The sequence below is a fragment of the Salmo salar genome, chromosome 15 (assembly GCF_965601325.2).
Source record: "Salmo salar chromosome 15, fSalSal1, whole genome shotgun sequence".
Classification (NCBI taxonomy): domain Eukaryota; kingdom Metazoa; phylum Chordata; class Actinopteri; order Salmoniformes; family Salmonidae; genus Salmo; species Salmo salar.
The window spans coordinates 67,918,205-67,943,694 of record NC_138305.1 but is presented as its reverse complement, the minus strand read 5'-3'; the positions used below and the strand labels follow the sequence as shown (position 1 = coordinate 67,943,694).

The 25,490-nt window shown below is 43.2% G+C and overlaps 1 protein-coding gene across 4 annotated transcripts in view; it reads left to right on the top strand.

Moving 5' to 3' along the window:
- LOC106571892 (FYVE, RhoGEF and PH domain-containing protein 3) overlaps positions 1-24,520 on the top strand; it is a 114,490-nt gene extending 89,970 nt beyond the window's left edge. For all 4 annotated transcript variants that reach the window (XM_014145424.3, XM_014145423.3, XM_014145425.3 and 1 more), the window contains 15 exons: positions 1,160-1,249; positions 3,206-3,342; positions 5,393-5,549; positions 5,691-5,829; positions 7,397-7,455; positions 8,144-8,290; positions 8,426-8,530; positions 8,664-8,743; positions 8,887-8,917; positions 10,363-10,467; positions 11,289-11,342; positions 16,307-16,402; positions 16,546-16,680; positions 17,656-17,796; positions 22,387-24,520. In XM_014145424.3, coding sequence (XP_014000899.1) covers positions 1,160-1,249; positions 3,206-3,342; positions 5,393-5,549; positions 5,691-5,829; positions 7,397-7,455; positions 8,144-8,290; positions 8,426-8,530; positions 8,664-8,743; positions 8,887-8,917; positions 10,363-10,467; positions 11,289-11,342; positions 16,307-16,402; positions 16,546-16,680; positions 17,656-17,796; positions 22,387-22,632 — 1,722 coding nt within the window. In that variant the 3' untranslated portion in view covers positions 22,633-24,520. The remainder of the gene's footprint in view (positions 1-1,159; positions 1,250-3,205; positions 3,343-5,392; positions 5,550-5,690; positions 5,830-7,396; positions 7,456-8,143; positions 8,291-8,425; positions 8,531-8,663; positions 8,744-8,886; positions 8,918-10,362; positions 10,468-11,288; positions 11,343-16,306; positions 16,403-16,545; positions 16,681-17,655; positions 17,797-22,386) is intronic.
- Positions 24,521-25,490: the final 970 nt, after the last annotated feature.

The window sequence follows — 25,490 nt, the reverse complement described above, 5'->3', positions numbered from 1 at the left end:
TTTCAGTCTTTAGCATCGTCTGCTACAGAAATAGATTAGACACATTGTTTGTATGTGTATGTGAGTGTATTCAAGTGTGTGTGTCATGCTTACAGTATGTGAATGTGTGTTTGTTTGTGGACATATCTCTCTACTGTACACTCTTAGAAAAAAGGGTTCCAAAAGGGTTATTCAGCTGTCCACATAGGAGAACCCCTTTTGGTTCCAGGTAGAACCCTTTTGGGTTTCATGTAGAACCCTCTGTGGAAAGGGTGGAACCCAAAAGGATGGAACCCAAAAGGGTTGCACCTGGAACCAAAGGGACCCAAACTTTTTCACTTGTATTGCTTTCGTTTTCGCTGTCAATTGTTTGTCAGAGTTGTTTTGTATTGTATGAATTTGTTGTTTACTAATGTTGTGAGGCTTTTCTGCCACTAGGTGGAATACTTGAAATACTTGAAAGAGAAAAGGGTTCTACCTGGACCCAAAAAGGGTTCTTTAAATGGTTCCCCTATGGGGACAGGTGAAGAACCCTTTTAGGTTCCACATAGCACCTTTTTTCTAAGAATGTATGTTTCACAATTTCCTCCAATTTCCTGATTTTGTGCGTGCATGTGATTGTGTACCGGACAGCTGTTGCAAAACACAATGTCACAATGTAGTACACCCTCCCTTTCTGAAGACTGGTCTCAGTCACATGTCACAGGAATGTCATTTCATCCATTAAGTTAATTGCTGTTCCTGAAATAGTCAAACTGAATACACATCCGCAGCACCTTACATGTCATCTCAGCTCCACTAGTAAACACAGTATTGGTGACTAACTCAGCTCTCAGTAAAGCAGCGCTGACTGCCGATTGTTACAACATGCACTGACACATTATGAGGTTGGCCCAGTTTCATTCAACAACCGAGATGAAAAGAGCACATGCGGACATCCCCATTTAAGACCACTTTTATCTTATATGTAATCACTGGTTAGAGTTTGGTTGCTTTCACCAACAGGCCCAGTTCAACTAATATGTTTTGTGTTAATGTTGTTGATATTCTCTCTCAAAGGTCATAGGCCCAGAGGCATATGTTTAATGGATGATACAGGTCTAATGTAGGTTTGTGTAGGGAGTGTATTCTATATGGTATGCTATGGTTCTGACTGTTTTTGTCCTCTTCTCTCCCTCAGTACTCAGAGACCCAGAGGTTACTGAACATCGCCAGAGAGCTCCTTCACACTGAGGAGGCCTACGTCAAAAGACTCAACCTCCTAGACCAGGTATATACACACTCACACACAGTGGGTTGTGTACTCTGAAAAACACAACCACACGCAAAGGACGTCAGAGTGCTTGCTTAGAGAGTACCACTTCTTCCCGATTCGGCACATACTTGGCTTGAACCTGGGGCCTCAGCTTCATTAACACACGTTACTGTTCTCCCTCAAGCACCTCTACCAGTCGCTAGCTCTTGAGTGTCGCAAATGTGGACACTTAAGGCTGAGGAGTACGTTTCACACATCTCCATGTGCTACACATACACACCAAGTCATGGTAAAACACATACAGTGCATTCGGAAAGTATTCGGACCCCTTCCCTTTCTCCACATTTTGTTACGTTACAGCCTTATTCTAAAATTGATTTAATAATTTTTTTCCTCATCAATCAACACACAATGCCCCATAATGACAAAGTGAAAACAGGTTTTTGGACATTTTTGGAAATGTATTAAAACATAAAACATATATAACATTTCTGCTACATTGACGGTCCCCAAGAACACAATAGTCTTCATCATTCTTAAATGGAAGAAGTTTAGAACCACCAACTCTTCCTAGAGCTGGCCGCCCGACCAAACTGAGAAATCAGGGGAGAAGGTCCTTGGTCAGGGAGTTGACCAAGAACCCGATGGTCACTCTGACAGAGCTCCAGAGTTCCTCTGTGGAGATGGGAGAACCTTCCAGAAGGACATCCATCTCTGCAGCACTCCACCAATCAGGCCTTTATAGTAGACGGAAGACACTCCTCAGTAAAAGGCACATGACAGCCCGCTAGGAGTTTGCCGAAAGGCACCTAAAGGACTCTCAAAAAGTTCAATGAATCTTGCTTCTCAGGTCTGATGAAACGAACATTGAACTTTTTGGCCTGAATGACAGTGAAGCCTAGTGGTGGCAGCATTCTGAGACTAGTCAGGATCAAGGGAAAGATGAACGGAGTAAAGTACAGAGAGATTCTTGATGATGAAAACCTGTTCAAGAGCTCTCAGGACCTCAGAATGGGATGAAGGTTCACCTTCCAACAGAACAACAACCCTAAGCACACAGCCAAGACAACACAGGAGTGGCTTCAGGACAAGTCTCTGAATGTCCTTGAGTGACCCAGCCAGAGCCCAGACTTGAACCCGATCGAACATCTCTGGAGAGACCTGTGCAGCTACGCTCCCAATCCAACCTGACAGAGCTTGAGAGGATCTGCAGAGACGCATGGGAGAAACTCCCCAAATGCAGGTGTGTCAAGCTTGAAGCGTCATACCCAAGAAGACTCAATGGCTGTAATCGCTGCCAAAGGTGCTTCAACAAAGTTCTGTGTAAATGGTCTGAATGCTTATGTAAATGTGATATTTCAGTTTTGTATTTTTTTATAAATTTGCAAACATTTATAAAAATCTGTTTTTTCTTTGTCATTATTGGGTGTGTATATTTATGAGGGGAAAACACTATTTAATCAATTTTAGAATAAGGCTGTAATGTAACAAAATGGTGAAAAAGTCAAGGGGTCTGAATACTTTCCGAATTCACTGTCCTTAATGAAGGCCTACTCCTCCCATATTAGACCATATTCATATTGTTTTATATCTGGTGTGAGATATACATATTTGTTGTTGAAGTTGACCGTCACATACATGACTACAGACAAAAGGATATGTGCTGGCACAGACAGTAGGCTAATCTCAGAGCTGCTTCCTGTTTTTGTCAAGCCTCTGCTCCCTCACATTGGTACCGTTTGTCACGGAAACTCAGGTGCACACAGGCCTGTGGTTGGGTGACTGACAGGGAGGTGAAAGGTCATGGACCTGATGATGACAGACAGACCTAACCATCATACACATCCCCCTATAAAAAAAGATTATTCGATCAAAGAGCCCATGGTTTGTTATATCATTTATAGTAATGTAGTTAGTAATGTCACTGTGTGTTTAATATCATTTCTACCATTATTCTCCTGTTGTTTGTAGGTATTTTGCACTAAGCTGACTGAAGCTGGAATCCCTCAGGATGTGATAACGGGGATCTTCTCCAACATATCCTCCATCTACTGCTTTCACCACAAGTTCCTGCTCCCTGAGCTCAAGACACGCATCACTGGAGAATGGTGAGGAGACCAGGGACAATGCGAAATGCTTACTTACAAGCCCTTAACCAACAATGCAGATATAAGAAAATAGAGTTAAGGAAATATTTACTAAATAAACTAAAGTAAAATATGTTTTATATATATATATATATAGACCTCAGAAAAAAATGGTAGACCTCCACAAGTCTGGTTCATCCTTGGGAGCAATTTCCAAATGCCTGAAGGTACCACGTTCCTCTGTACAAACAGTACGCAAGTATAAACACCATGGGACCACGCAGCCGTCATACCGCTCAGGAAGGAGTCTCGTTCTGTCTCCTAGAGATGAACGTACTTTGGTGGGAAAAGTGCAAATCAATCCCATAACAATAGTAAAGGACCTTGTGGAGATGCTGGAGGAAACAGGTACAAAAGTATCTATATCCACAGTAAAACGAGTCCTATATCGACATAACCTGAAAGGCTGCTCAGCAAGGAAGAAGCCACCGCTCCAAAACCGCCATAAAAAAGCCAGACTACGGTTTGCAACTGCACATGGGGATAAAGACCGTAGTTTTTGGAGAAATGTCCTCTGGTCTGATGAAACAAAAATAGAACTGCTTGTCCATAATGATCATTGTTATGTTTGGAGGAAAAAGGGTGAGGCTTGCAAGCCGAAGAACACCATCCCAACCGTGAAGCACAGGGGTTGGCAGCATCATGTTGTGGGGGTGCTTTGCTGCAGGAGGGACTGGTGCACTTCACAAAATAGATGGCATCATGAGGAAAATTATGTGGATATATTGAAGCAACATCTCAAGACATCAATCAGGAAGTTAAAGCTTGGTCGTAAATGGGTCTACCAAATGGACAATGACTCCAAAAATACTTCCAAAGTTGTGGCAAAATGGCTTAAGGACAACAAAGTCAATGTATTGGAGTGGCCATCACAAAGCCCTGACCTTTAATCCTATAGAAAGTTTGTGGGCAGAACTGAAAAAGCGTGTGTGAGCAAGGAGGCCTACAAACCTGACTCAATTACACCAGCTCTGTCAGGAGGAATGGGCCAAAATTCACTGAACTTATTGTTGGAAGCTTGTGGAAGGCTACCTGAAACATTTGACCCAAGTTAAACAATTTAAAGGCAACGCTACCAAATACTAATTGAGTGTATGTAAACTTCTGACCCACTGGGAATGTGATGAAAGGAATAAAAGCTGAAATAAATAATTCTATACTATTATTCTGACATTTCACATTCTTAAAATAAAGTGGTGATCCTAACTGACCTAAAACAGGGAATGTTTTGTAGGATTAAATGTCAGGAATTTATGTCAGGAGTTTAAATGTATTTGGCTAAGGTTTATGTAAACTTCCGACTTCAACTATATATATATATATTATATATATATATTATATATATATTAAAATAAAATAAGGGCCTCCCAAGTGGCACTGGGGTCTAAGGCACTGCATTGGAGTGCTATCTGTGCTACTAGAGATTCTGGGTTCGAATCCAGGCTCTGTCGCAGCCAGCCGCGACCAGGAGACCCATTGGGGCGGTGCACAATTGGCCCAGCGTCGCCCTGCTTAGGGGAGGGTTTGGCCGGCAGGGCTGTTCTTCTCCCAGTGTGGCGCACGGCTCTTGACCTTCACCTCTCCTCAGTCCGTATGGGAGTTGCAGCGATGGGACAACACTGTAACTACCCCCTGGGGGGCTGGTGTGTGTGCCAGGCTGGTAGAATGGGGGCATTATCCGCCTGTCTTCATCTGCTGGGAGTAAATTTACCAGAAGTGTGTGTGCCAACGCTAGTCTCTCTCTGTCTAGAGATTATTGTTTCATAGAAATGATGTAGAGGGATTCCACCTGTCGCCTTCTGCGCACATTAAACAGTAAATGTACTGTAGGTTACTATTTCTGTGAATTCCATATTGTAATTTTACATTGAATGGAATGTGTACTGCAAGTATACTCTAAGTTCAGAGTACAGTACAAAAATAGACATGGAAATCTACCATGAGAGTTTTTTTTTTTGAATTTCTTTGAGAGTTTTAAGCCCTATGGGCGGGTGTGTGTTCTGTGTGTTAGGGACTCAAACCCACGTATTGGAGACATCCTCCAGAAGCTGGCTCCATTTATGAAGATGTACGGAGAGTACGTGAAGAACTTTGACCGTGCTATGGACCTGGTCAACACATGGAGCCAGCGGTCATCACAGTTCAAGAGTGTGGTCCAGAACATACAAGTAGGTTGCATCTCTCCCACAGAATCAATGTGTATATATGGTAACGTATGCTGCTGTTATCTGTGCGTTAGTGTGGTGTACCTACAGTATGTTTACAGTACTGTATGTGTAACTGTGTTGCTGTGTGTTCTATCCCTACAGAAGCAAGATGTGTGTGGGAACCTGACTCTCCAGCACCACATGTTGGAGCCTGTGCAGAGGATTCCGCGCTATGAACTCCTGCTCAAGGACTATCTAAAGAAACTGCCTGATGATGCACTGGACAGGAAGGACACGGAGAGTATGTCTGTCTGCCTTCCTGTCCGTCCGTCTGTTTGTCTGTACCTACACACTGATCACCCACTCATTACCTGTCTGTCTGTCTGTCTGTCTGTCTGTCCGTCCGTCTGTTTGTCTGTACCTACACACTGATCACCCACTCATTACCTGTCTGTCTGTCTGTCCGTCTGTCTGTTTGTCTGTACCTACACACTGATCACCCACTCATTACCTGTCTGTCTGTCTGTCTGTCCGTCTGTCTGTTTGTCCGTACCTACACACTGATCACCCACTCATTACCTGTATGTATGTCTGTCTGTCTGTCTGTCTGTCTGTCTGTCTGTCTGTCCGTCTGTCTGTTTGTCTGTACCTACACACTGATCACCCACTCATTACCTGTCTGTCTGTCTGTCCGTCTGTCTGTTTGTCTGTACCTACACACTGATCACCCACTCATTACCTGTCTGTCTGTCTGTCTGTCCGTCTGTCTGTTTGTCTGTACCTACACACTGATCACCCACTCATTACCTGTATGTATGTTTGTCTGTCTGTCTGTCTGTCTGTCTGTCTGTCTGTCTGTCTGTCTGTCTGTCTGTCTGTTTGTCCCTCACTACCATTCCTAAACTAGGACCGATACTAGCCACTCTACAAGCTCCATGTCTTGTGACCTTACCATAACCTTGTACTGTACATTGTCCCTGTTTGAAGTAATGTCTAGGTAAAGCCTGCATAATCCACCGTGGTGTGTCAGGACTCTCCTACGACTGGTCATGTAGAGGGGAACGTCAGCTCTGTTTATGTAGTTCATGACTTTAATGCAGTGTGTGTTAATGTGTGTGTGTTTAATGTAGAATGTGCGTCTCTGATGTTGGGTAATGTACATGGTAGGAGAGGTCTACCACTCTCCCTGTCTGTGTAACACAAACATTGTATATGTTTGATGCATGGTCATTTACAGTAGGCCCATAGTCTGATGATGCACAGGCTGGCTGCAGTGAAAGGTTGGACACTGACCTATTTGTCACAGTATTCAATTCAATTCAATTACTAAGAGTCGTATATACAATGAGGATACAAAACATTAGGAACACCTGCTCTTTCCATGACATAGACTGACCAGGTGAATCCAGGTGAAAGCTATGATCCCTTATTGATGTTGTTATTCAGAAGGTGGATGTGCAAGACAAAATATTTAAGTGCCTTTGAACGTGGTATGGTATTAGGTGTCAGGTGCCCCAGTTTGAGTGTGTCAAGAACTGCAACGCTGCTGGGTTGTTCACGCTCAACTGTTTCCCGCATGTATCAAGAATGGTCAACCACCAAAAGTACATTCAGCCAACTTGACACAAATGTGGAGTCAACAGCTTTGGAGTCAACATCGGCCAGCATCCTTGTGGAACGCTTTCAACACCTTGTAGAGTCCATGCCCCAACGAATTGAGGCTGTTCTGAGGGCAAAAGGGGGTGCAAACTCCTAATGTTTTATGCACTCAGTGTATAAACAGTGAGTGTTTCAAATGTGTAGGGCTGATGCATGGTTATGTAGAGTTGCTGCAGACAGGTCTAACACTGTCTGTGTGTGTTTTATAGAAGCACTGGAACTCATATCCACAGCAGCCAACCACTCCAATGCTGCCATCAGGAAAATGGTAAGATTATGTTTTTTTCTGCTTGGAGCCCTCTCTGTTCCCTCCATATGTGAATCTCTCTGACATACTTCTCCTACTTTTCAATGGTTTTCATGATGGTGGTGTTGTAGTACACAACAGTGTGGGAAGGAGGGAGAGAGTTTTGATTGATTGATTTTATTTGACAATTTAAAAACACAATACAACCACAAACGTGGATACAACGCATTTAAACATGTGTTGATGATTTAAAAAATTGCAATAAACATCACATGGCCTGAATAATGAAACAACTGTGCAAAGACCAAAACACAACACATTTGAATAGTTCCCCAGATGACAGTAGTTACTCTCCTTGGGAATAGCTCACAGAACTAGCCAGTCAGCGTCCAAACTGCATTGGATGCGATGACTTGCGGGAAGGGAGGGTGCTTCAGTGCAGACAGGATGCTGCCGTTTCCTGCCACTAGTTTCACAGCCTGCAGAAGAGTGAATTCTGTCTCTATGACACACACACACACACACACACACACACACACACACACACACACCACAGTCACACTTCTGCCCTCTGGTGTGACTTATCGTGTGTTTTTCTGTCTCAACAGTTTTAGTTCAATAGCTCCAGGTTCCCCTGACTTAAATGAATGTATTATTTTGCTCTGTATGTGTGTGTTTCACATTGTTCCTTATCCTTGATGTTCCTCAGGAGAAGATGAACAAACTGCTGCAGGTCTATGAGAGACTGGGGGGAGAGGAGGACATCGTGAACCCAGCCAACGAGCTCATCAAAGAGGGACACATCAAGAAGATGTCTGCCAAGAATGGGACGGCCCAGGACCGATACCTCTACCTGGTAAGTGGCAGAAGGAGTTGGAATGAAGAGAATGTGTAGGAATGGGACTATATCAAAGTGCGTGTGTGTATTCATGTGTCTATTTAATGTGTATTCTCATCCTTTGTCCCTTCTCTCTGCGTGTCCGTGCTGCAGTTCAACAACATGGTGCTGTACTGCGTTCCCAAGCTGAGGCTGATGGGGCAGAAGTTCAGTGTGAGAGAGAGGATCGACATCGCTGGGATGGAGGTCAGGAAGGAGGTAACGGAAGCCGCTCATCTTCTCTTCTCTTGTTACTTATTTTCCTTCCATTCTGAATGGGTGACGCGTAGAAGGGGCATTGCTCTTTAGTATCTCAGAGGTAAAGTGGCACTGTTCTCCTCTGCGGCTTCAGGTGCAAGAGAACGTGAAGCAGAACCTCCCTCACACGTTCGCCATCATCGGCAAGCAGCGCTCACTAGAGCTACAGGCCAGGTAAGAACTATGGAGCAATTACATGGGAGAACTGTAGAACTGTGCCTTTTGTAACAGAAACACAACATTTCAGGCACAGCAGTAACTCATAGAAGTATTAATAGCTATAGTGCTGTTGTTGAAACATTCCCTCTGTTTTTCAGGACGGCTGAGGAAAAAGAAGACTGGATACAGGTCAGGAATACCAGACCAACACTAACATGGAATGGGTTTTATAGGGGATTTGTGTATTAGGAACAGTATTCGTATTACTGCGGCTTTCCTCCACTCTGCCATACTGAGTTGGGAAATTGTTTCCTCTCGTTAAGCTGCTATTTAAAGCTAATTTAGCCCATTAAAGCTAACTAAAGCTGGTTAAAAGGGCTCATAGGCTGGAGGGGAGGAGTGTGAGCCAGGCAGGGGGTCTGGGAGTGTGTGGAAAGGAGTGGAAGGGCCCTTCAGCAATCTGAAGGACACAGAGGAATGTGTGGTGTCTCAAGACTTTGGAGAGGGCTGCACAAAGATTGTGCATACCCAGAGTCTATTATTCACACATGAATACAGTGCTCACTACACACACACACACATACACACACCCACACACACACACACACTTTGTTAGTGCAGTAGAGAGGCCAGTCTCTGACACAGACCACTGGGCTGGACCAGAGGTCCCTGATACATTTGTCCCTCTTAAGTCATGGCTGATGTCATCTCTGTATAACAGGGTCAGTCCAGACGACAACAATGTCTCTCTTTTTGTTCTCCTCTCTTTGTATTTGTATTTATTACGGATCCCCATTAGCTGCTGCCGAAGCAACAGCTACTCTTCCTGAGGTCCAGCAAAATTAAGGCAGTTTATACAATTTTTAAACATTTTAATACATTCACAGATTTCACAACATACTGTGTGACCTCAGGCCCCTACTCCACCACTACCACATATCTACAGTACTAAATCCATGTGTATGTATAGTGCGTATGTTATCGTATGTGTGTGTGTGTGCATGTGTCTGTGCCAATGTTTGTGTTGCTTCACAGTCCCCGCTGTTCCATAAGGTGTTTTTTTAATGTTTTTAAATCAATTTTTACTGCTTGCGTCAGTTACTTGATGTGGAATAGAGTTCCATGTAGTCATGGATCTATGTATTACTGTGTTCCTCCCATAGTCTGTTCTGGACTTGGGGACTGTGAAAAGACCTCTTGTGGCATGTCTTGTGGGGTATGCATTGGTGTCCGAGCTGTGTGCCAGTAGTTTAGAAAGACAGCTCGGTGCATTCAACATGTCAATACCTCTCATTAATAAAAGTAGTGATGAAGTCAATCTCTCCTCCACTTTCAGCCAGGAGAGACTGACATGCATATTATTAATATTAGCTCTCTTTAACTCAGACAGGCAGAGGCCCTCTCTCTCCCTCTCTCTCCATCTCTCTCTCCCTCTGTCTCTCTATCGCTCTCCTAGGGGGCTGTAGATTGTTGTAGAATTTCTCCCATTGTAAAATCTGTGACTTCACTGCCTCTTGACTTTTAAAGTAAACCAGTTAAGAATATTTTAACTGTCTGAAACTGTTAATGGCTTATCTCCTTCTCTCCCCTCCATTTTCTCCTGTTTCCCTCTCCCCCATCCCTTCCACTTCCAGGTGATCCTGGCCACCATAGAGAAGCACAAGCAGAACAGTGAGACCTTTAACAAAGCCTTCAATAGTTCCTTCTCCAGGGACGAAGACCACCTGCCAGACTCACCGGTCAGTCTGTCTGTGTTTTTTTCTTTCTCTCTGTCAAGCCATGCGTAAACCAGCACTATGCATGTATATATCAATACGAAAGCGCTATTGCTTTGTCAGAAAGTGTGTTACAGTCAGGTCTTTGTCTGACAAAGCACCTATCCTCACACAACACGCGCACACACACACACAGCCGTGTGTGTCACATGTCCCTCACTGCAGACACTGATAGACACACAAATAAGCTCTTACTTAACTCACACAACACGCGCACACACACACACACAGCCGTGTGTGTCACGTGTCCCTCACTGCAGACACTGATAGACACACAAATAAGCTCTTACTTAACTCACACATACACACACAAACACACAAACATGTATACTTATGAAGGAGCTCTTTATTCAGTTGCACACCCACACAAACGAACACACACACTGTCATGGTCTGTCTTTAGTTCCCCGGCACTCTCTCATGACCTAATAGGGGAAGCCCCCATGCACACTGTACAAAAATCTCTTCTGAATCTCCACTGACCCACTTTGGGCTGGCTGGACCTGGACACAGGCCAAAGTAGGAACACATGCCAGGCCTATTGTCTGTCTCTGAGGCATGGCTGCCATCTAGTGGGGATAAACACACACAGCAGCTTTAGGTAATATTCAGAGGCTGATGGTCCATTCTCTGGCAATGTGTGAGAGAGCTTTGTTAGTGATATGTTGACACCTGAAATTAAGTGCTAGCCATGTAATAACAATGGATGTACAATGTAACGCATACATCTCTCCCAGGGTTAAATATGTCACTCTGATCAGGTATTCATGTTCTTCTCTTCTCAGGGTCCCTGGAGCAACACATCCGTAGACTCAGACAGTGAAAGACTGCAAGAAAGGGTAGGTGTCAAATGTCCTAATACAATACATTTCCTCAGGCTCTGTTGCCTAATGCTGTTATGTTACTGACTCTGCTTTCGATTAGAAGAGAATGTATCTTTCTTTGCTACAGTATGAATGGCATCGCCCCACATAATAATAGAAACCATACAATGGGCAATATAATGTGAATACATTGTACCATGAATGACTGAGTTCATAACAAGAAGTACATTGATCTCTCCTATTCTAAAGCCTGGATGTCTGTCTGTGTTTGAGGTAGCAAGACAATGGTAGTATTACAATGGTAGTGGATCTATAATCCACACAGTAGGCTGCAGAGGTATAAATAGTAAGTTGTCTTCTCTATGGGGATAGCATCACTAGCTCACTTTCTAGTAGCAGTGAGGGGTGTCTGTGGAGAGATGAGACAGGATCAGGGGGTGAATTTCACACACCCTCCCACAATGCAAATGTGCTAAATGGCTGGTGGTGCTATCGATGCCCCAGTCTGAGAGAGCAGAGGGAGGGGCTTCGATTTTCACTTTTTGGTTATAGAGGAAGATGTTGGGAGAGAAAGAATAGGGTAGATAACAGAGAGAGTGTGGAAATGGCAAGATAGAGAGCGAGAAAGGGCCCTTGTAGTCAAATCAAATCAAATTTATTTATATAGCCCTTCGTACATCAGCTGATATCTCAAAGTGCTGTACAGAACCCCAGCCTAAAACCCCAAACAGCAAGCAATGCATGTGAAAGAAGCACGGTGGCTAGGAAAAACTCCCTAGGAAAAACTCCCTAGAAAGGCCAAAAACCTAGGAAGAAACCTAGAGAGGAACCAGGCTATGAGGGGTGGCCAGTCCTCTTCTGGCTGTGCAGGGTGGATATTATAACAGAACATGGTCAAGATGTTAAAATGTTCATAAATGACCAGCATGGTCAAATAATAATAATCATAGTAGTTGTCGAGGGTGCAACAAGCACGTCCGGTGAACAGGTCAGGGTTCCATAGGTCGCAGGCAGAACAGTTGAAACTGGAGCAGCAGCACGGCCAGGTGGACTGGGGACAGCAAGGAGTCATCATACCAGGTAGTCCTGAGGCATGGTCCTAGGGCTCAGGTCCTCCGAGAGAAAGACAGAAAAAGAGAAAGAGAGAATTAGAGAGAGCATATTTAAATTCACACAGGACACCGGATAAGACAAGAGAAATACTCCAGATGTAACAGACTGACCCTAGCCCCCCGACACATAAACTACTGCAGCATAAATACTGGAGGCTGAGACAGGAGGGATCAGAAGACACTGTGGCCCCATCCGATGATACCCCCGGACAGGGCCAAACAGGCAGGATATAACCCCACCCACTTTGCCAAAGCACAGCCCCTACACCACTAGAGGGATGTCTCCAACCACCAACTTACCGTCCTAAGACAAGGCCGAGTATAGCCCACAACGATCTCCGCCATGGCACAACCCAAGGGGGGGCGCCAACCCAGACAGGAAGACCACGTCAGTGACTCAACCCACTCAAGTGACGCACCCCTCCCATGGACGGCATGGAAGAACACCAGTAAGCCAGTGACTCAGCCCCTGTAAAAGGGTTAGAGGCAGAGAATCCCAGTGGAAAAGAGGGGAACCGGCAAGGCAGAGACAGCAAGGGCGGTTCGTTGCTCCAGCCTTTCCGTTCACCTTCACACTCCTGGGCCAGACTATACTTAATCATAGGACCTACTGAAGAGATAAGTCTTCAGTAAAGACTTAAAGGTTGAGACTGAGTCTGCGTCTCTCACATTGGTAGGCAGACCATTCCATAAAAATGGAGCTCTATAGGAGAAAGCCCTACCTCCAGCCGTTTGCTTAGAAATTCTAGGGACAATTAGGAGGCCTGCGTCTTGTGACCGTAGCGTACGTGTAGGTATGTACGGCAGGACCAAATCGGAAAGATAGGTAGGAGCAAGCCCATGTAATGCTTTGTAGGTTAGCAGTAAAACCTTGAAATCAGCCCTTGCCTTAACAGGAAGCCAGTGTAGGGAGGCTAGCACTGGAGTAATATGATCCAATTTTTGGGTTCTAGTCAGGATTCTAGCAGCCGTATTTAGCACTAACTGAAGTTTGTTTAGTGCTTTATCCGGGTAGCCGGAAAGTAGAGCATTGCAGTAGTCCAGCCTAGAAGTAACAAAAGCATGGATTAATTTTTCTGCGTCATTTTTGGACAGAAAGTTTCTGATTTTTGCAATGTTACGTAGATGGAAAAAAGCTGTCCTTGAAACAGTCTTGATATGTTCTTCAAAAGAGAGATCAGGGTCCAGAGGTCCTTTACAGTTTTATTTGAGACGACTGTACAACCATCCAGATTAATTGTCAGATTCAACAGAAGATCTCTTTGTTTCTTGGGACCTAGAACAAGCATCTCTGTTTTGTTCAAGTTTAAAAGTAGAAGGTTTGCAGCCATCCACTTCTTTATGTCTGAAACACAGGCTTCTAGCGAGGGCAATTTTGGGGCTTCACCATGTTTCATTGAAATGTACAGCTGTGTGTCGTCCGCATAGCAGTGAAATGTAACATTATGTTTTCGAATGACATCCCCAAGAGGTAAAATATATAGTGAAAACAATAGTGGTCCTAAAACGGAACCTTGAGGAACACCGAAATTTACAATTGATTTGTCAGAGGACAAACCATTCACAGAGACAAACTGATATCTTTCCGACAGATAAGATTTAAACCAGGCCAGAACTTGTCCATGTAGACCAATTTGGGTTTCCAATCTCTCCAAAAGAATGTGGTGATCGATGGTATCAAAAGCGGCACTAAGATCTAGGAGCACGAGGACAGATCTAGAGCCTCGGTCTGACGTCATTAAAAGGTCATTTACCACCTTCACAAGTGCAGTCTCAGAGCTATGATGGGGTCTAAAACCAGACTGAAGCGTTTCGTATACATTGTTTGTCTTCAGGAAGGCAGTGAGTTGCTGTGCAACAGCTTTTTCTAAAATTTTTGAGAGGAATGGAAGATTCGATATAGGCCGATAGTTTTTTATAATTTCTGGGTCAAGATTCGGCTTTTTCAAGAGAGGCTTTATTACTGCCACTTTTAGTGAGCTTGGTACACATCCGGTGGATAGAGAGCCGTTTATTATGTTCAACATAGGAGGGCCAAGCACAGGAAGCAGCTCTTTCAGTAGTTTAGTTGGAATAGGGTCCAGTATGCAGCTTGAGGGTTTGGAGGCCATGATTATTTTCATCATTGTGTCAAGAGATATAGTACTAAAACACTTTAGTATCTCCCTTGATCCTAGGTCCTGGCAGAGTTGTGTAGACTCAGGACAATGGAGCTTTGGAGGAATACCCAGATTTAAAGAGGAGTCCGTAATTTGCTTTCTAATGATCATGATCTTTTCCTCAAAGAAGTTCATAAATGTATTACTGCTGAAGTGAAAGCCATCCTCCATTTGCGAAGGCTGCTTTTTAGTTAGCTTTGCGACAGTATCAAAAATAAATTTCGGATTGTTCTTATTTTCCTCAATTAAGTTGGAAAAATAGGATGATCGAGCAGCAGTGAGGGCTCTTCGATACTGCACGGTACTGTCTTTCCAAGCTAGTCGGAAGACTTCCAGTTTGGTGTGGCGCCATTTCCGTTCCAATTTTCTGGAAGCTTGCTTCAGAGCTCGTGTATTTTCTGTATACCAGGGAGCTAGTTTCTTATGACAGATGTTTTTAATTTTTAGGGGTGCAACTGCATCTAGGGTATTGCGCAAGGTTAAATTGAGTTCCTCGGTTAGGTGGTTAACTGATTTTTGTCCTCTGACGTCCTTGGGTAGGCAGAGGGAGTCTGGAAGGGCATCAAGGAATCTTTGGGTTGTCTGAGAATTTATAGCACGACTTTTAATGCTCCTTGGTTGGGGTCTGAGCAGATTATTTGTTGCGATTGCAAACGCAATAAAATGGTGGTCCGATAATCCAGGATTATGAGGAAAAACATTAAGATCCACAACATTTATTCCGTGGGACAAAACTAGGTCCAGAGTATGACTGTGGCAGTGAGTAGGTCCAGAGACATGTTGGACAAAACCCACTGAGTCGATGATGGCTCCGAAAGCCTTTTGGAGTGGGTCTGTGGACTTTTCCATGTGAATGTTAAAGTCACCAAAAATTAGAATATTATCTGCTATGACTACAAGATCCGATAGGAATTCAGGGAACTCAGTGAGGAACACTGCATATGGCCCAGGAGGCCTGTAAACAGTAGCTATAAAAAGTGAGTGAGTAGGCTGCATAGATTTCATGACTAGAAGCTCAAAAGACGAAAACGTCATTGTTTTTTTTTTTTGTAAATTGAAATTTGCTATCGTAAATGTTAGCAACACCTCCGCCTTTGCCGGATGCACGGGGGGTATGGTCACTAGTGTAACCAGGGGGTGAGGCCTCATTTAACACAGTAAATTCATCAGGCTTAAGCCATGTTTCAGTCAGGCCAATCACATCAAGATTATGATCAGTGATTAGTTCATTGACTATAACTGCCTTGGAAGTGAGGGATCTAACATTAAGTAACCCAATTTTGAGATGTGAGGTATCACAATCTCTTTCAATAATGGCAGGAATGGGGGAGGTCTTTATACTAGTGAGATTGCTAAAGCGAACACCGCCATTTTTAATTTTGCCCAACCTAGTTCGAGGCACAGACCCGGTCTCAATGGGGAAAGCTGAGCTGACTACGCTGACTGTGCTAGTGGCAGACTCCACTAAGCTGGCAGGCTGGCTAACAGCCTGCTGCTTGGCCTGCACCCTATTTCATTGTGGAGCTAGAGGAGTTAGAGCCCTGTCTATATTCGTAGATAAGATGAGAGCACCCCTCCAGCTAGTCCCCTTCATCCAACTATTTCAGGGCAGGGTTACTTAGGTAACACAAAGATGTATTGAGACAAGATGACCTTGTGATTGGACAGATCTTGATACATGGTTTGTATGTGTTTCTCTGTTTTCCAGAAAAGTTCCAAGAAGAAGGAAAAAGAGACATGTAAAGGCTGCAACGAGAGCTTCAACTTTACCAAGCGCAAGCACCACTGCAAAGCCTGTGGAGCGGTGAGCACAGAGAGGGAGAGGAGGTTGGAGGCTGGAACAGTTAGTGCCAAGATGCTGCATTTTCATCAGTGGATGTCCTGTATAATTGATTTTCTCGCTCCATTCCTCCCTCTTCCTCTTTCGCTCTTCCCCTCCCTCTGCAGGCCATCTGTGGTAAATGCTCTAAGATGTTGGAGAATAAGACATGTCGTGTGTGTCCTGAGTGCTTCGAGACTAGCCAGGGCCCTGAGGGGCCTGCAGGGGCCCCAGTAGAGCTGAAGAGGAAAGCTACAGCCGAGGTGAGGACCGACTCTCAGCTTATACTATAGAAAAGAGTAGAATATAACTTAATTTAAACAAATTTTCCATCCAGAGACTTCCTTTTCGCTTCCCCTCACAAACATCATAAGACAATCAAACATCATACTTATTGTTGTTGAGAAGCTAGCATGGACAGGCTGCACAGAGTGGACTCCCAGCAGAGTGGACTCTCTGGAGAGAGCGGCATAATCACGTTAGTTGCACCAGCATGACAGAGAAGACAGAGCCCAGCCCAGACAGACCCACAGAGCATCATGCACCTCTATCAATCACACACACACACACACACACACACACACACACACACACACACACACACACACCACACACACACACACACACACACACACACACACAGCAATATTAAGTCACCTCTATTTGAGAACAAGTACCATGACTAGTTAAGGGGCTTAGTGGAAAGCAGCAGACTCTGCTGAGTGAGTAGTCTCTCCACTTCATGCCTATGATGCAGCAACTGAGCAGTCTAGTCTGTCTGTCTGTCTTGGGGTTATACTGTCTCACACACACAAACTAGATCTTTCACAGTAGCAATACCATAATGGCAGTGATCTGCAGTGGTATTATTTCCCACCAAGGGGGGCTACAGCACCACATCTGTAACAGTGGGGCAGCAGCATGAACACCTGTCCATGTCCAAATCTCCCAATAAATCTTTCCTATATGCTGGACACCAGGTTTGTTATGTAAGCGAATGTCCCAGACCTTTATCCTCGAGTGCCCCTTAAACGTCCAGGCTGATTACTTTGAATTAAAAGTAGAATTGACAGTGAAAGTGAATTCCAATTCCAAACGTTGGTTTGTGCATGGGGAAAGAGCTACTGTAATTGTGTTGAACTATAGAATATTATTTGAGTATTGGCACCCACTGCAGTAGATCAACTGTGGGATTGGGCCTTTAACTCTGCCTCCTGTGTGTGTCTCTGTCTCTCCAGAAGCAGGTGTCTCTGTCGGGGGACAACTGTCTGCTGTGTGCCCAGCTGCAGGTGCAGGAGAAGGGCAAGAGCTGGACCAAGACCTGGGTGGCCATCACCAAGACTGAACCACTGGTGCTCTACCTGCAGACCAGCGGACAGGTAAGGGTTAAACTCACACACACCTGTGTCTGTCTTTATCTGTGTCTGTGTTTCTGTCTGTTTATTTGTGTCTTTGTACCGCTGTCTTGTCTACATCCCGTCTCCATGCCCAGGTCACCTGTATATGTAGGTAGAAGTTTCCCCTAACAACTGACACAGGGTCAGTTATTTTTCATCCCATCAATGATATTTTGTGTGTCAGTGTGCTTTACACCTCCTGTACTGTACAGTCTGTGTCCTTGTGTTCCCACTGTCTGTATTCAGTAGATTTGGGTCAGGGGGATTTGTCTGTCCTCACTCTGACCTCAGATGGAGCTTGCTCAGCTGGCTGACTGTCACACTGTTAATACCATGGTGTTATTACTCTATTATTACACTGTTATTACCATGTCATTATTACTCTATTACTACACTGTAATTACCATGGCGTTATTACTCTAATAAACTGTACTTACCATGGTGATTACTCTTATTACACTGTAATTACCATGGCGTTATTACTCTAATAAACTGTAATTACCATGGTGATTACTCTTATTACACTGTAATTACCATGGCGTTATTACTCTAATAAACTGTAATTACCATGGTGATTACTCTTATTACACTGTAATTACCATGGCGTTATTACTCTAATAAACTGTAATTACCATGGTGATTACTCTTATTACACTGTAATTACCATGGCGTTATTACTCTAATAAACTGTAATTACCATGGTGATTACTCTTATTACACTGTAATTACCATGGCGTTATTACTCGAATAAACTAATTACATGTGTTATTACTCTATTGCACTGTAATTACATGGCGTTATTACTCTAATAAACTAATTACCATGGTGTTATTACTCTATTATTACACTGTAATTACCATGGTGTTATTACTCTATTATTACACTGTAATTACCATGGTGTTATTACTCTATTATTACACTGTAATTACCATGGCGTTATTGCTCTGTAATTACCATGGCGTTATTACTCTATTATTACACTGTAATTACATGGTGTTATTACTCTAATAAACTAATTTCCATGGCGTTATTACTTGATTATTACACTGTAATTACCATGGCGTTATTGCTCTGTAATTACCATGGTGTTATTACTCTATTATTACACTGTAATTACCATGGCGTTATTGCTCTGTAATTACCATGGTGTTATTACTCTATTATTACACTGTAATTATCATGGTGTTATTACTCTAATAAACATTACCATGGTGGTATTACTCTAATAAACTGTAATTACCATGGTGTTATTACTATAATAAATGAATTACCATGGTGTTATTACTCTATTACTACGCTAATTACCATGGCGTTATTACTCCAATAAACAAATTACCATGGTGTTATTACTCTAATAAACTGTAATTACCATGGTGTTATTACTCTATTATTACGCTAATTGCCATGGTGTTATTACTCTAATAAACAAATTACCATGGTGTTATTACTCTAATAAACAAATTACCATGGTGTTATTACTCTAATAAACAAATTACCATGGTGGTATTACTCTATTATTACACTGTAATTGCCATGGTATTTTTACACTAATAAACTGTAATTACCATGGTGTTACTCTACTAAACTATAATTCCCATGGTGTTATTACTCTGTTATCACACTGTAATTACCATGGTGTTATTCCTCTAATAAACTAATTACCATGGTGTTATTACTCTATTATCACACTGTAATTACCATGGCGGTATTACACTGTAATTACCATGGTGTTATTACTCTATTATCACACTGTAATTACCATGGCGGTATTACACTGTAATTACCATGGTGTTATTCCTCTAATAAACTAATTACCATGGTGTTATTACTCTATTATTACACAAATTACCATGGTGTTTTTACTCTAATAAACTAATTACCATGGTGTTATTACTCTATTATTACACAAATTACCATGGTGTTTTTACTCTAATAAACCAATTAACATGGTGGTATTACTCTAATAAACTGTAATTACCATGGTGTTATTACTGTTATTACACTGTAATTACCATGGTGTTATTACTCTAATATACTGTACATTCACAGCAAAAAACGGAAGCACGATGGAAGGTTGCGACCCTGTATGTAACTGATAGTAGGCTACTAAGACCTGCGACTTACCGTCATGCCACAGAGATTTTATGAATATTGTAGAAAAAAACGTCTATTTGAACATAAAACAGTGTTTTTCATTGCCGACCAGTAGATGTCACTAATGTGTATTGTGTTTAAAGCTCAGCGTAATGAACCATTTTCCGGCACAATTTGGTAAAAGCCCCAAAAGCTACTGGAAGCCAGTCACTGTAGCCTCTGCCCATTCCATTTTAGAGACCAAAATCCCAACCAAATCCTTTCTCTGCGACAATCCCAGGCAGGCAGAAAGCTGACATCCCCTGGCAAAAGATTAAGATTAAGGATTGTTAGATGAGCATTTTTGTATGATTCGATAGAAACTGGGGAAAGAGAAGGGGGAGGGGAGGGAGCTTACAGTGCATTCGGAAAGTACTGTATTCAGACACCTTGACTTTTTCCAGCCTCGAGTCTTCTTAGGTATGACATTACAAGCTTGGCACACCTATATTCAGTGGTGGCAAAAGTACCCAATTGTCATACTGGAGTAAAAGTAAAGATACCTTAATAGAAAATGACTCAAGTAAAAGTGAAAGTCACCCAGTAAAATACTACTTGAGTAAAAATCTAAAAGTATTTTGTTTTAAATATACTTATGTATCAAAGTAAATGTAATTACTGAAATATACTGAAAGTATCAAAAGTAAAAGTATAAATATTTTCAAATTCCTTATATTAAGCAAACCAGCAGCACCATTTTCTTTCATTTTTAAATGTATCGATAGCCAGGGGTGTGCTCCAACACTCAGAGATAATTTACAAACAAAGCATGTGTTTGGTGAGTCTGCCAGATCAGAGGCAGTAGGGATGACCAGGGATGTTATCTTGTGTGAAATAGACAATTTTTCTGTCCTGCTAACCAAAGAAAATGTAACAGTACTTTTGAGTGTCAGGGAAAATGTATGGAGTAAAAAGTACATTATTTTCTTTAGGAATGTAGTGAAGTAAAAGTTGTAAAAAATATAAATAGTAAAGTAAAGTGCAGATACCCCAACAAACGACTTAGGAACTACTTTCAACTATTTTTACTTAAGTACTTTACATCACTGCCTATATTTGGGGAGTTTCTCCTATTCTGCTCTGCAGATCCTCTCAAGTTCTGTCATGTTGGATGGGGAGCGTCTCTGCACAGCTATTTTCAGGTCTCTCCAGAGATGTTCGATCCGGTTCAAGTCCGGCCTCTGGCTGGGCCACTCAAGGACATTCAGAGACTTGTCCCGAAGCCACTCCTGTGTTGTCTTGGCTGTGTGCTTAGGGTCGTTGTCCTGTTGGAAGGTGAACCTTCGCCCCAGTCTGAGGTCCTGAGCGCTCTGGAACAGGTTTTCATCAAGGATCTCTCTGTACATTGCTCTGTTCATCTTTCCCTCGATCCTGGCTAGTTTCCCAGTCCCTGCTGCTGAAAAACATCCCCACAGCATGATGCTGCCATTACCATGCTTCACCGTAGGGATGGTGCCAGGTTTCCTCCAGATGAGACGCTTGGCATTCAGGCCAAAGAGTTCAATCTTGGTTTCATCAGACCAGAGAATCTTGTTTCTCATGGTCTGAGAGTCCTTTAGGTGCCTTTTGGCAAACACCAAGCAGGCTGTCATGTGCCTTTTACTGAGGAGGTGCTTCCGTCTGGCCACTCTACCATAAAGACCTGATTGGTGGAGTACTGCAGAGATGGTTTTCCTTCTGGACGGTTCTCCCATCTCCACAGAAGAACTCTGGAGCTCCGTCAGAGTGACCATTGGGTTGTAGGTCACTTCCCTGACCAAGGCCCTTCTCCCCTGATTGCTCAGTCTGGCCAGGCAGCCAGCTCTAGGAAGAGTCTTGGTGGTTCTAAACTTCTTCCATTTAAGAATGATGGAGGCCACTCTGTTCTTGGGAACCTTCACTGCTGCAGACATTTTGTTTGGTACCCTTCCCCAGATCTGTGCCACAACACAATCCTGTCTGGGAGCTCGACTGACAATTCCTTTGACCTCATGGCTTGGTTTTTGCTTTGACATGCACTGTCAACTTTGGGACCTTAAATAGACAGGTGTGTGCCTTTCCAAATCATATCCAATCAATTGAATTTATCACAGGTGGACTCCAATCAAGTTGTAGAAGTGAAACAGGATGCACCTGAGCTCAATTTTGAGTCTCATAGCAAAGGGTCTGAATACTTATATAAATAAGGTATTTCAGTTTTTTACTTTTAATACATTAGAAAAAAATTTAAAAATATATTTTTTGTGTATAGATTGATGAGGAAAATATTTAATAAATTTTAGAATAAGGCTGTAACGTAACAAAATGTGGGAAAAGTCGTGGGGTCTGAATACTTTCCGAATGCACTGTATGCATGTGCCTTATAAAATAAAATCTATCCCCCTGCATTAAAGGACAGGGAAAACTGCACTGTTATGCTTCCTCTTGACTCTGATTGGCCTGTTTGTTGTGTCTCTTCAGGACTCTCGCGGGGCACGGGCCATACCCCTTCCGGGGTTTGAGGTGAGCGTGGCAGCGCCATCGGCAACAGAGAAGTCTGAGCTTAAGCACGCGTTCCAGCTGAGTCACTCCCAGCAGGCTTTGCTGTTCAGCGCCCAGGATACAGAAGTCCAGGCCAAGTGGGTGGAGCTTCTCTCTAGAGCCGCCCGCGGGGAGATGCCCACAGACACGCCCTTCAGCCTGACGGAGCACAGGGAAAGCCAATAGGGCGCCTCCGCTGAAGCCACAGGACCCTCCTTCCCACCTTTCACCCCTCTCCTGTGGACAGAGCACACGTTACTTGAATTCACTTTTCCTTTGCACTTTTTATTTTCTTTGAAGGGAGGGAAGATTTCCCCCCTCTGCTGCCACTTCACCCTTTCCTCCACCAGACACACATTTACACACAGACTTGCTCTCTCTTTCATTCGCACACTCTAGCTATCTCTCTCTCTCTCTCTCTCTCTCTCTCTCTCTCTCTCTCTCTCTCACACACATTACACATACACACCTGTTTCACCAACTCCGCCACCATTGTATGCGTGGTTACATTATATTTCTCTCAGTGTTCTCTGCAGTTCAAGAAGAACAGAAGACTCTTTGATTTAATGTTTAGAATTATAGCCGAAGTCATTTATTAGATGGATCCTGTATGATTTTGTAAAAAGGTGAGGTTCCTTGTACATTGTGTGACTGTGAACCATTAACCCCTGTCAGTCTGTCTGTCTGTGTGTGTGTGTTGCTCCTGTGTTTTATTTCAATATTCAATGTTAGCGTATTGAACCCTACATGCAGATACCCCCTCTCCCCACCACTGTGGACCCAGTGGCAGCTCAGTGGTGATTGTACAGTGTGTATACTATCGTGTGTCATTAACTAAAATAACTCAATTTTAACTTAAGAGATGTGAACGAACGCTTGTGGCTGGCCACCTGAAGCTCCCACAATCAGCCTCCCAACTCCTCACACCCCTTCTCACCCCCCAAACACACCCTACTCCCTTGCTGTGTCCCAGTGTTTTAAAAATGACGTTCTTTCTTTGCTCTCCCTCCTTTGTAAACCACTTAATCTGACTGGATAGTCGATTCAATATGGTGGATTTTGTTCCTCTTCCACTAGTAGACTGGGTGGAGTTCCTGCCAATGTTGTTTTGACCTGTCCAGTAACTGAAGAGAGGAAGCCACTGTAGAGGATCAGGACATTACTTACTACAGATCTAGGATCAGCTTCCCCTCCCCAAATCACCATCTTGGGAAACAACGCAAAACTGGCCTTAAATCAGTTTCTACAGACAATGTATAGCTAGTCCCTTGCTCCTGTATGGTCTTGCTCCCTCCCTCCTCTCTCTATCAACTCTGCCCTCAGCAGCCAGGAATATACTCCCAATTCCTGTTTCTACCGCTCACCTGCTCTGCCCCTTCTGGTCACGTGATAGAAACCATAGCCACAATACAAGTACTGGCTAAGCAAATTTAAGCTTGATCCAAAAATATGGTAGGAGGCTTCGTATGGAGGGTGTGACGCAATTGCGGAGCCTTCAGAGGCATGCAGAGGCCAAATCAATCTTCCTACCACATCGCCGTGCGCCTCTCAAATTTTGTAACAATGCAGAGGGCTCCGTATAGCTCCACAATGGCATGATTGGTTGACGGTAGGTGGGGGCGGTACGTCCTGTATAAATACAAACTCACTTCCTTGACAACTTCCTTTACAATAGCTCTGCCCTGCTCCGCTAAACGCAAGAAGTATGAAAGCCCTGATGTCTGCGGAGGCTGCATCGCAGAGACAGCCACTTTAGATCTCGGATTGACCATGCAAAGCCTTTAAGACTGTGTATTTTGCCTTGTCCCCCTCTACTCCCCAACCCCCCTGGCACCAGCTTGTAAATAACCAGAGGACTGTTCAGTGGCTCTCTATGTGCATGTATAAACTCACTCATATTTATGTACCGTACTCTGAAAACCCCAGTGCCCCTCTTTCCTCTTTGCCGTACTGTAAAGTGAGCAGACTCAGTGTTGCGTGTTTTAACCCTGGCTTGTGCACTGTGGATAAGCAGTCAAGCATATCATCAATAAAGAGACGAATGGCTCACTCAGTGTTATACTGTCCAACATGATCCCTCTAGTGTCCTGTCGGTTTGTGTTCTCTCTCTCTCTCTCTCTCTGTCTCCTATCTCTCTGTAAATGGGTCTCTTTCTTATGCAATTTCTATTCCCCAAGTTGAGGTAATGTTTGATCAAGTATGAATATTGGATCTCATGCTATGTTTGTCAAGTAGGCCTACACTACACTAATAGATGGAGAGAGGTACTGAATGCTTACTTGCAAACGATGCAAACTTGATGTGTAAGTGACTTCTTGAATTAAAGCTCACACTTGTCTTTTCTTAATAGCGCTGACTTTGCTGATAGCTACTTTATTGAGGAAAACATTTACTTACTGTGACTATAATATGTGGTTGTCTAACCTAGCTATCTTAAGATGAATGTACTAACTTTAAGTCACTCTGGATAAAATGTAAATACAATGTCTATGGATTTAGGATTTAGTTTATCATGAATGTAAAGGGATGGACCAATCCTCTTGGACTGTTACCAGGTAACTGAAATTAGATCCTCCATTGACTGGATTGACAATCTCTCCTAACAGTGATATCATACATCAAACAGCCATCAGATATAAAATGCCAGCAGATATTTGATCTTATCTTTGGATAGGGTGCAGATGGATTAGGTGTGTGTGTGTGTGTGTGTGTGTGTGTGTGTGTGTGTGTGTGTGTGTGTGTGTGTGTGTGTGTGTGTGTGTGTCTGTGTGTGTGTGTGTGTGTGTGTGTGTGTGTGTGTGTGTGTGTGTGTGTGTGTGTGTGTGTGTGTGATAGATAGATAGACAGGATGAATAACTGACCTTGATGAAGAAAGGAAACCTATCTGAATTAACTGAAGCCTATAGTACTGTGGGACAATTTTATACCGTCATTCTCCAGTCACATCTCTCCATGAGAACAGAACAATACATATCTACTTTACATTATGAAAACAAAAGCCTCTCAGGTTGGTAAGCCAGAACATTTTTTAATACAACACAAGT